The 11,835-nt window shown below is 48.0% G+C and overlaps 1 protein-coding gene across 1 annotated transcript; it reads right to left on the bottom strand.

Annotated features, from left to right (window-relative positions):
* Positions 1–784: 784 nt before the first annotated feature.
* Positions 785–1,476, bottom strand: LOC112895067. The gene has a single exon (XM_025962937.1). The coding sequence runs from the start codon at positions 1,469–1,471 to the stop codon at positions 995–997; it is 477 nt and encodes a 158-aa protein (XP_025818722.1). The 5' UTR covers positions 1,472–1,476; the 3' UTR covers positions 785–994.
* Between the last annotated feature and the right edge of the window lie 10,359 nt (positions 1,477–11,835).

Raw genomic sequence — 11,835 nt, 5'->3', positions numbered from 1 at the left:
GGCGCTTTCCCTGCTTCAGTGCTCCCGTGGATCGGATCGGAACTTAGGGTTTTCGGTGGGGTGTTGGTGGCACGCGATGAACCTCGTACTATGAACCGCCGGCTCCCACCTCTATTTATAGCACTGCGCGACGGGGGCCACCAACCATGCTTGGGTTGGGCGCCCCTGATCAGGGCGCGAGATTGAGTCCGGCTCGGTCGTTGGACCGATCTGAGTGAGGATAACCTGACAAGAAGATCATGATAAATTGATAATGCCCAGTTGAACCATTGATTTTGCCCTTTCTGCCGTTGGATAATGGCTCTTTGGTTCTCGATCAATGCATATTACAGTAGTTCGTGAGCTGTTGCGAGTTGTACGTGCACCAGAATCTTCAGCAGAAATGGCACCTTGTGGTTGTTTTGGTATGATCTTTGAACTGCAACACGTGGCTCTCGTGGTGCCATTGTGCAGCGCACGTGTAGCCTAGGAAGCCGCCTGTTTCATTGCACGCGTTTGCCTGCGAGTTAAGGTGGGTCACACGTTCATACATTTTCATGAGGGGATCGTAAATAAATCATGATAATCTCGTATGGTCGGAATGTTTTTAATCACCTGCCGTTATCTTATTTATCAAACACATTACGAGATTTACTGTAGCTCCTTTCCGTAGCAACTTGAAAAATAAGCACAACATAACAACCGCAAACTCGTTTTAAGCCTCAAACTTGGGCACTAATTTGGCCAGCTATTTCTTCCCTGTTACCGCTGGTAGATGCACACACAGTCACAAACCTTCAGGCAATTCACGGGATAAACTCGAGCAATCGCCCTCTACGTTTTACTTTTCACTGAGAAATGTACTGCAAAATCCAACAGGAAAAACATGACGAACACAAGCAACATGTGCAATCAATCTAGCAAAAAAACCGAGCACAACGCCATGGGCGTCGAACGATCGAGCACGGATCGCCGCAGCCATTGACGCCGACCGGTTGGGAGCGGCAGCGCGTGCCTAGCTAGTCCACATGTACGCCAGGGCGGCCTCGTCGACGTCGCACGCCGAGCGGCAGAGCAGCGCGCCCGGGCCCGGGCCCGCCGTCGCCTTGCCGCCGCGGGGCGGGGGCGCGGCCGCGAGCCGTCGGCCGAAGCTGTCGTAGTGGATGGCGCCGGGGAAGTCGAGCGGCTTGCACCGCTCCCCCATCAGGATCGCCCGCCGCCACAGGCCGCCCTCCTCCCCGCCGGAGTCGTCGCCAGAGTACTCCTGGCGATCGTCGTCGGCCGGCACGAGCTGCCTGCAGTCGCGGCGCGGCCGCCGCGCGCGGAGGAGGCGCCGCGCCGCGCGCGAGACGCGGCGGGCGCAGGCGGCCACGGCGCTGGACACCTTGCTGAGTAGGCCCGCCATGGGCGGTGGCGGTGGCGGTGGCGGTAGTCGGTGGTGTGGGCGCTCGCCTGGTTGTGGTTGTAGTAGGCGGCTGTAGGCAGAGATCATCAAGTGGGGCAGGAGACTGGAATTGAAAATCTATATTTTTCTCGGGGTCCTTATTTATTGATAAAGTAGGTTCGAAATTACTTGAATGTCTTCTTGGAAGAGGAGAATCCAAAATCTTGCCAATTTATAAATGACAAGTATTAAATACTGACAGTTCGAAATCTTGAAAAAGAAAAAGGCTCCAATAAACACAAGCAAGAAAATACATAGGCGCGGCAGATATATTGTCCTTTGCAAAATCTTCTAGGGATCCTACCATGTTAAATTGGCACTCGGAATGACGCATAATATACTACCTGACGAAATTTGGTTATTATCATTTGGTTTGCTACCAACCATGTATCAAAAGTTAGTCATGTTTGTATTGCTTTGGAATGTGTTTTCCATGGCAATGAAATGGTTACACTGATCTTATTGCTCAGTTTACTGTCTGGGGAAAAAAATTGCGGGGTTGCTGCATCCGGAGGCGAGCTTGGGTGGTAACAAACATTCTTTGCAAATATGGTAACAAACATTGAGGTTCAAGCTATCGGGTACAGATGCAAAAAGAAAATGACTGACTGCATAGTATATGGAATTTCATGAGACAAATGTGATTAACTCATGGAACAAAATATCAACCCACTCGAAACAAAATGTGATTAACTCGTATTACAAAAGATCTAGACACGTGGAACAAATATTTTGAACTAGTGGAACAAATGTAGAGATAAATAACATAGATGATAGATCAAAAAGCCTGAAATTAATAAATGGAACAAAAGTTCTGATAAAAAAGAACAAATGTTCTGAGCTGTTGGAACAAATATTCTCAACTCGATGTGGAACTAAAAGATTTGATTAGGAAAATAATTTTATTGAACTTGTGGAACAAAAATTGTGAACTGATGGAACATATATGGAAATCACTTGGAACAAAAATGCTCATTTTGCATGGAACAAAAAATATTTGATCTACGGAAAATTTTACTGAATTTGTGGTACAAAAGTTGTAAACGGGTGGAAGAGATCATAAAGCTTCACGAAAATTCAACATAGGAAAATAAGATTGTGAACTTCAGATAATAGTATGGTTGTCTTTAGATGCATCCCATCCACCACATCATTGGGCCGGTGAAATGAAGCAGGAAGATTGGATGGACGCGAGGAAACGTTGGCTTTGATTGGCCTGAAATTGAGCTAGAAATGAAGCAGGAAGAAGATGCGAGAAGAAACAAAAGGAGGAAAAGGAATATGGGCTGATAACTTGGGCCGGTGAGAAAACAAAGAAGCCAGCGGGCCGCCAGGTGAACAGCTTCTGCGATAGGATGAATCGCACGCACGTGACCCTTAATATTTGCGGTCTCCGGGTCCGGAAACGGGAAGGTTTTCATCCCACTGTTCTCGTTGGCGCCCGCGGAACCAGCGGTGGCCGGTGGCGGAGCCTTCGGAGCCCGAGCCTGTCTGCTGAAGGGAGATGGTGACGTCCGGTGGTCAAGGTTCGTCCTGTGTACCGCCACTTCCATCCTCCTATTCCTTCGCCTCATCGTCCAGCGCTCGAGTTTGGACTTCAAAGCTGGATGCCCGTTTGGCGTAGATTAGGAGATTAGGAGATTTGGGCCTGTCAATTAGCTAATCTACTGCGTGCGATTTAGACTATAGATTAGTTAATCTTAGATCCAGCGATTTGGGCCTCATGGATTAGAAGATTAGGAGGACTCCCAGTAATCTACTGTGATTTCAGCCCATAAATTCACTAATGTACTGCAATGTAGGGTTTGTAATAACATACCAGAGGCAGCGGCTGCTGGAAACCGGCCCCCTCCCCCCTCCATCTTGCCAATTAGCGCGTGTCGGTTGCTGCAGGTGCGAGTCGGGAAACCCTTGTCCCTAACTCTCGATCTCGGATCTACAGAATTCTGATTTGGAAGGTTGGGAACTATATGAAGGGCTTGCGATTTGCCATGCGAGGCGCGGTAAATATAAGAGCAGCCTCCTTCCTGCTGGGTCGCGACGAAAGTGCACGCAAACGCGAACTGGTTCACTCGGTAGATGGTGCCACCTGACGCGAACCCCACGTGAACCACCTGTTTCCAGCCTCCGGCTTGCCTTATGTCTAGGTCACCGACATGCGGGACCGAACCCACACACCGCGCCACGGGCGATGCAACGCCAAGCCATCCCGTTCAGTGGATGTGGTCGCCTCCTTCCTCCAGCTGTCTAGCTGGGAGCAAGAGTGAGGGGAAAAAACCTCACCGCCATCGCCGCCGACGTCAACCCCACCACCCCGCCAAGATTGCCGTGGGTTGCAGCATCCCCCGCGTCGCCCATGTTGGCACAGAGGGCTTATCGCTGGCGCTTGCCCCCTCTCATGTTGTGACTGATTGTCACGTCTCGTCCTCGCCGCCGCCGCCCGTCAATTGAACGGGATTAATCTACTGCAATTTTGGCCAATCAATTAGCTAATCTACAGCGTGCTATTTAGGCTGTAGATTAGTTACTCTCAGATCCAGCGATTTGGGCCCCATAGATTAAGAGATTAGGATGACACCCGGTAATCTACTATGATTTGGGCCCATAGATTAGTTAATCTACTGTGATTTCGGCTCATAAATTCACTAATCTACTGCGACTTTAGATCCGTGCAACGGAAGGTAAATATAAGGCATAGTAGGGTTGTAATAATGTACCAGAGGCAGCGGCTGCTGGAAACCGGCCCCCTCCATTTTGCCGATTAACGCGTGACGGTTGCTGCAGGTGCGAGTTGGGGAACTCTTGTCCCTAGCCCTTGATCTCGGATCTAGGGAATTCTGATTTGGAAGGTTGGGAACTATAGGAAGGGCTTGCGAGGTGCGGTAAACATAGGAGCAGCCTACTCCCTGTTAGGTCGACACGCGAGTGCACGCAAACATAAACCGGTTCACTCGGTAGATGGTGCCACCTGACCCGAACCGCACCCCAGCCTTCGGCTTGCCTTATGACTAGGTCACCGACATGCGGGACCGAACCCACAAACCGCGCCACAAGCGATGCAACGCCAAGCCATCCCGTTCAGTAGATGTGGTCGCCTCCTTCCTCCAGATGTCCAGCCGGGAGCAAGAGTGAGAGAAAAAACCCTCGCCGCCGCCACTGCCATGCCGAGATTGCTATGGGTTGCAGCATCCCACTTGTTGTCCAAGGCGGCACAGAGGGTTCGTCACTCACCCCCTCGCATGTCACGCCTCACTGTCCCATCTCGTCCTCGCCGCCGACGCCCGTAAATTGAACATGATTAATCTACTGTGATTTTGGCCTATCAATTACCTAATCTACTGTGTGCGATTTAGGCTATAGATTAGTTAATCTCAGATCTAGCAATTTGGGCCCCATAGATTAGGAGGTTAGCAGGACTCCCAGTAGTCTACTACGATTTGGGCCCATATATTAGGTTAATCTACTGTGATTTTGGCCCATAAAGTCACTAATCTACCGCGATTTCATATCCGTGCAGTGGAAGGTAAATATAAGGTATAGTAGGGTACGTGAAAGGACCTCAAGATGCCTAGATGGGGTGAATAGGCTAATCTGCAACTTTAAAACACTTTTTAAACAGTCAGTAACCCAAATGTCTGGATACTCCAGATATATGTCCGGATACTCCGGACCTGAGGTCCGGAGTTTCTGGATATTATATCCGGAATGTTCGGGTATGAAATTTCAGTGACAAACTACAGTACAGGTGTAGGAAATTTGGATCGAGTAAATTTTCAAGTATCAGGGGTTCCTTCTAAGTATTTCTCACCAACTAGTTCAAGCTAGAAGCTTGTAAATAAGTAGATCAAGGTCAAACCCTAGAAAGTTAGTCTCACAAGCAAATAGATGACAACTTAAATAAAGAATACGCGGAGAGACAAAACTTTATTTTCTGAAGTTCACTCCCAAAGGAGCTATATATCCGTCGAGGAAGAGTTTAAGAGACGGTGCTCAAGAACTCCTATGCTCCTCACCCAAGGCGAGACCAGCGTGTGGCAGAACCGCCTGAATTATTCCGGCTCAAGTGCGTTAATGATCGCTATGCAGCTGTCATTAATTCAACGCACTTCAAACGGAACAATCCATTGGTTTGCCGGGTCTCCGCCCGATACAACCACGGTTCAGCAGTATCGAGGCAGGTTTACCTCGCACGAAGGCGAGTTTACAATCACAGAACAGCTCATCAAACTTTAATTTACAGATATTCGAACATTATTACAAACTAGGGTTAAGCTTAAGTAAACTTATACAACAGTGTTCAAACTGACAAGCAGAACAGCTTATCCAAACTCACAGCGGAAAGAAAAGATTACGCGACTACACACGTCGCGAAGGTGGACACCATGCTTAGCCCAAGGTCTGGTGTCACTCCGGAGGGTCACTGCCAACCGGGGACGGGTCCCACTCCACGGACCAGCCAAAGGGAACGGACGTTGGCCACACAGGGTTGTCCGTGAGATTCTCGAAGGTTATACCTGAAACAGATACTAGCAAGACTGAGTATTCTAATACTCAGCAAGGCTTACCCGAGTTTGGGTATACTTTAACCCGTAACTAGATTCATGAAGGTATTATGGAGGTTCGGAGTTATCTTTAGCGGAAAAGCAACTAAGAATATAATCTACTTTCAAGTTTTAGCTTTCAGATTCTAACTTGATTAGCCATTCTAGGTAAGCACCTATACTAAGCAAGCAAAATAGATATTCTCATCCTTCAAAATTATTCATCATAATTACACTTTTTACTCGATGTGGCAGAAGGGATAAGCAGTCTCATTCATCGTGAGAAGCGGACGATTCCTGAATCGAATTCAACCTTGCAAGGTAAACCTAACTCACACGCCTGGAAACATCCAAAGATCATTCCAAGCAACCGTTTCCCTCATATTCCAGGTTATGGATCAGGGCCACCACAAGCGATTGTAGGACCGTACGCACACCAATTGTGCAGGACATACGTCTGTAGCGCGACTACAAAACCCGTATTCCTGTCTGCCATGCAGAACGTACTCCCACACGTCGGTGCGTGTAAATATAAAATAAAAGTCGAGTGGTGGAGACAAGTCCATTTGCCGGGCCATTCGGGTACTAGGCTTACCGCTTACCATATTTCGCGGCATGTGGCTAGTACTTTCAAACACTTAGCCACCACTACCACACATTTCGACCTTAATCACTTTTGACAAAACAGACAGGGTAAATCTCCAGGTCATGATACAGCACATGACCCTATCCATCATTCTTATAGTGATTGCAGAATAGTAAACATGCAACTCCTATATCGCGCGAGTGACAGGGAATCACCCGACTTTTACCGGTCCTATTTAGCAGAGCATCTAAGCGATAAGGACCAGGGCACAATACATTGGATTCCTAAGATCTCATGCAACTATGGTTTCATTTCAACTCCTAGACATAATGTAAGATATATAGTACATAAGTGAAATGGTAATAATTGAAATACTGGGATATGCATCGGGGCTTGCCTTCTTGAGCGGGGTTGGGGGTAGGGGTGTCAGAGGCTTCCGAACTTTGGTTCGGGGCTTCAGTTAGTTCCTCGACGGCTTGTGTCGGGTCTTCAGAAAACCCTTGGTCTTGTCCTAAGACCAACTCGTAATCTCCGTCGTCAAGCGTTGTTGATTCTATATGATATGCAACAATATAAATGAGACGATATTTATATTTAAGATCTTATGTTACAACAAAGTTGCAAGCCAATCAAGTCAACACACAAGAGTTCAAGAAAGACAGGGGTTTAGACTTGATTTACTATTTATAAACGAGTCATGAGCATAATACTGAATTTATTGCTAACAAGAACCATAACACTTGCATTTGAATTTCAATTTCAGGTTTAATTTCACAACTTAGGCAAATAGGATCATAAAATTTTGGAACTCTAATTGTACACTAATCATCAACACATTAGAGTATGGTAAAAAGATCTTAACCAATTAGGTTTAAAGAGTATACTTAACTAACCTTAAAACATTTCAAATTTGAATTGTCCAAACTCAAAAGAACTTACATTACCAAATAAAATTAAGTGTAAAACTTCAACATAAGATCACATAGGACTCATAGCAATTATATACCAAAAATCATAAGCAACAAAGTTAAGGTGTATAAGTTACACACAAGAATACTCCTCAACTTTAGATTTGAAAAAGACATAAAAGCATTTAGTTTCACATTAAACTTTATTAACAAAAGTTTTAGGGTTGAAAATCTAGTTTCCAACGAAACTAGTTTTGCAAGTTTTGCATTTTTCTACAATTTATACGGAATTAAACATGTTTCAACCAAAGAAAAGAAATCTAACTATAGCTTTTTGCAGAAAACCCCTCGGCAACTCTTTTTCTTAACAGATACACCCCTCCCCCATGGCTCTCTCTTCCTACAGGTGGGGCCGTCTCTGCTTCTTCTCCCCCCCCCCCCCCCCCGCCTCCTCCTGCTCACGGCCACAGGCCGAACGCCGAGGCAGCGCGGTGGTCCGCCCCCGCCGGCGATCCTGTGCACGACCGAACCTGGCTACACGGCGTCCCTCACACGCGGATCTGCACAGAGCATCTCCACTCCCCACCCCCCCTTCTCTAATCCCCCAGCGGACCCGGAACGTCACGGCCGGCGGCAAACATGGCTCGGCCATAGTGGCCGGCGACGCCAGGGCCGCGGGGCTCCCAAATGGGCGGCCAGGGAGCATCACCAATGCTCCCTGAGCAAGCCCCAACCTTAGCCACGTCTCGAGACGGCCGGAGCTCGCGGCTCAATGGCGGCGCCCCATGGCCGCAGCTCGGCCATGGTGGTAGCGCGCGTTTCGGCCGTTCAAGTCATGGAGCAGATGCTAATCCACCTCTACTACGATCCATCACTTGCCCTTGTTCCCCTAAACCACCCAGATCAGACCCAAGAGGCCGGGAGAAAGCTGCCCACCGGGGCCGATGGACGGCGGCGCTCGGAACCGAAAAGAAAAGCCAAAATCCGGCGAGGGTAGAAGCGAGGGTGGCATGAGAAGTGAAGGGATGGGTAGTGGATGGCGTCACACAGCTCTGGGCACAAGCAATTGAAGAGGGGCTGAAGGGCGGCGACGGGAGCTCGTCGGAGGTGCGTGGCGGCCATGTGGGGGTGTCTGCCGATGTGGAGAAACAAGGGATGGCCAGCGAGGGGGAAAGCGGGCACCAGAAGGGAGGGCCGAGCGACGCGTGGAAAGGGCGAGCAGGAGGTGGAGGCGGCGCTCTGCACGGCGGCGGCCGGGGGATGCACTGCATCGGCGGCAGAACAGAGCAGGGGAGCAGAAGAGCTCAAAGGAAGGAGATGAGAGGGGAAACGGTCAAGGACTCAAGTGTAAATATAAAAGATCTAAGGGCCTCTCTGTAAAGTGAAAATCCCCGTTGATTTAAAGCTCAAATGAAAACGTGCCCAAAACCAAAATTGTAGAGTTTTTCAAACTCTACAAAAATGCTTTAGGGCTCAAGTTCAAAAGCTCAAAGTTTGCAGCTTTACAAGATAGGTTTTACATAAAGGTAAAATTTGAATTACCTTGGTCCTTACCAAGGTGAATTTGATCAAATTTTGAACATATTTGCAAAAATTTAAGGAAGGTCATGATGACTTGCATTCTTACACATTGGTCCTCAAGTAAACACAAAAGTTACTTTTATACATCACTTACTTTACATAAAAGCCCTATAGTTTTTGTTTTAACTACACATAGATCCCTACCTTTCCACCACAAACCCATTGTTCTTAAGATTTAACCTCCCTTTTTCACTTCTCTTCCTACAAAGATAAAAATTTAACACTTGGTATTATTTTTCTCCTAGGTTCCAGTGCTACCTTCTATTTAACCCAAATAACACTTTAAGAGCCTATATTTTATAGAAATTACAGATATACCCCTAGCCTTTTGTACTATCCCACATATACCATAGTAAGCATACACATAAGCATACATATATCATACCAAAGCCTAGTGTCCCTGTTTTCTAATTACCTGAATGTCACACAACGCTCAAGCCCAAGATCACTTACTACAAGTTTCTGCAAGAAGAAAGATGATTACAAACTTCCCGTGATGCTCAGAACTTCAGCTGAGCATTCACGAGCACGTCTAGCCATCTAGGAGCTCAAAGCTCCAAGAGTAACAAACTTGAATCCACCAGCTTGACAAAGACTAAGTGCTCAAGAGAATGGAATGGCAGCTCACTAGCACGGATTACTCCTCTTGCAACACTCTCACTTGAATCCCTCAAAGGAATTTCTCAAGAAATGAAGAGAGGGAGTGAGAGAGCTCTTGAAAAGCTTATGAGGTTGTTCAGCTCGAAAATGAGCAAGAGAGAGCTGGCTAAAGGGGTACGTGGAGTATTTATACCCTCACTCACAAAAACTAGCCGCTAGCGAAAGGGTATCCGGATACTCCAGGTATATATGTCAGGATACTCAAAAAATTGTCTCCGGACATTCTGGACAGAGACCCGGAGATCTGCCGTTGGTGAAAGGGAATCCGGATACTCCGGGTATATATCCGGATACTCCGAACATTGTTCCTAGATATTCCGGACATAGACTCAGAGACTCCAGTTTTGGCAGAGACACTCTCAAAAATATCATTTTGAAGTGGTTTTTGTGGCTCACAAGTATTTATATAGGTCTCTTGAGTACTAGTTCTAAGTCAAAACTTGCAGATAAAAGTTCCTCTTATAGTACGGGGTTCCTATACTCAAAAATAAAATAAAAGTTTACTCTTCGAGTAAATTTCAACCACCACCTTTTCGTTTCCTTTTGAGGGGTCATACTTCATTATATATTTTGCTTGTTCAACTTTAGCACCTACACACATGCTAGATAACGAGATTAAACGTATATGTATTTTGTCATCTAAACACCAAAACCCACTTAGGGGCCCAGATATCTTTCAGTTTGTAATAACGTACTAGAGGCAACGGCTGCTGGAAACCGGCCCCCTCCATCTTGCTGATTAACGCGTGTCGGTTGCTGCAAGTGCGAGTCGGGGAAACCCTTGACCCTAACCCTCGATCTAGGATCTAGGGTGTTTTGATTTGGAAGGTTGGGGACTACTGGAAGGGCTTGCGATTTGCTGTGCGAGGCGCGGTAAATATAGGAGCAGCCCACTCCATGCTGGGTCGAGATGCGTGAGCACGCAAACGCAAGTTGGTTCACTCGGTAGATGGTGCCACCTGACCCGAACTGCACCTGAACCACCTGTTTCCATCCTCCGGCTTGCCTTATGTCTGGATCACCGACATGTGGGACCGCTTTCCCAGAGAACCCTGACATGCGGGACCGAACCCACACACCGCGCCACAGGCGATGAAACGCCAAGCCATCCCGTTCAGTGGATGTGGACGCCTCCTTCCTCCAGCTATCCAGTCGGGAGCAAGAGCGAAGGAAAAAACCCTCGCCACCGTCGCCGCCGACCCCACCGCCCCGGCGAGATTGCCGTGGGTTGCAGCATCGCGGGTGTCGCCCATGGAGGCACGGAGGGTTTGTCGCTGGCGCTCGCCCCCTCGCATGTCACGCCCGACTGTCCCATCTCGTCCTCGCCGCCGACGCCCGTCAATCGAATAGGATTAATCTACTGCGATTTCGGCACGTCAATTAGCTAATCTACTGCATGCGATTTAGGTTGTAGATTAGTTAATCTCATATTCAGTGATTTGGACCCCATAGATTAGGAGTTTAGCAGGACTCCCAGTAATCTACTGCGATTTGGGCCCATAGATTAGTTAATCTACTGTGATTTCAGCCCATAAATTCACTAATCTACTGCGATTTCAGATCCGTGCAGCGCAAGTTAATATAAGGCGTAGTAGGGTTTGTAATAATGTACCATAGGCAACGTTTGCTGGAAACTGGCTCCCTCCATCTTGCCGGTTTACGCGTGTCGGTTGCTGCAGGTGCGAGTCCGGGAACCCTTGTCCCTAACCCTCGATCTCGGATCTAGAGAATTCTGATTTGTAAGGTTGGGAACTATAGGAATGGCTTGCGATTTGCTGTGCGAGGCGTGGTAAATATAGGAGCAGCCTGCTCCCTGCTAGGTCGACATGTGAGTGCACGCAAACGCGAACCGGTTCCCTCGGTAGATGGTGCCACCTGACCCGAACCGCACCCAAACCACCTGTTTCCAGCCTCCCGCTTGCATTATGTCTGGCTCACCGACATACGGGACCGCTTTCCAAGAGGGCCCCTAACATGCGGGACCGAACCCACACACCGCACCACAAGCATTGCAACGCCAAGGCATCCTGTTCAGTGGATGTGGTCGTCCCTGTCCTCCAGGTGTCCAACCGGGAGCAAGAGTGAGGGAAAAAACCCTCGCCGCCGCGATCCCACCACCCCGCTGAGATTGCCGTG

This window comes from Panicum hallii, chromosome 5, assembly GCF_002211085.1.
Source record: "Panicum hallii strain FIL2 chromosome 5, PHallii_v3.1, whole genome shotgun sequence".
Classification (NCBI taxonomy): domain Eukaryota; kingdom Viridiplantae; phylum Streptophyta; class Magnoliopsida; order Poales; family Poaceae; genus Panicum; species Panicum hallii.
Note: the sequence above shows the minus strand (reverse complement) of the source record. Positions and strands in the feature narration are given on the sequence as shown.

Excerpts from the sequence above, each read along its gene's own strand:
- LOC112895067 (XM_025962937.1), bottom strand. The coding sequence starts at position 1,471 with ATGATCTCTGCCTACAGCCGCCTACTACAACCACAACCAGGCGAGCGC.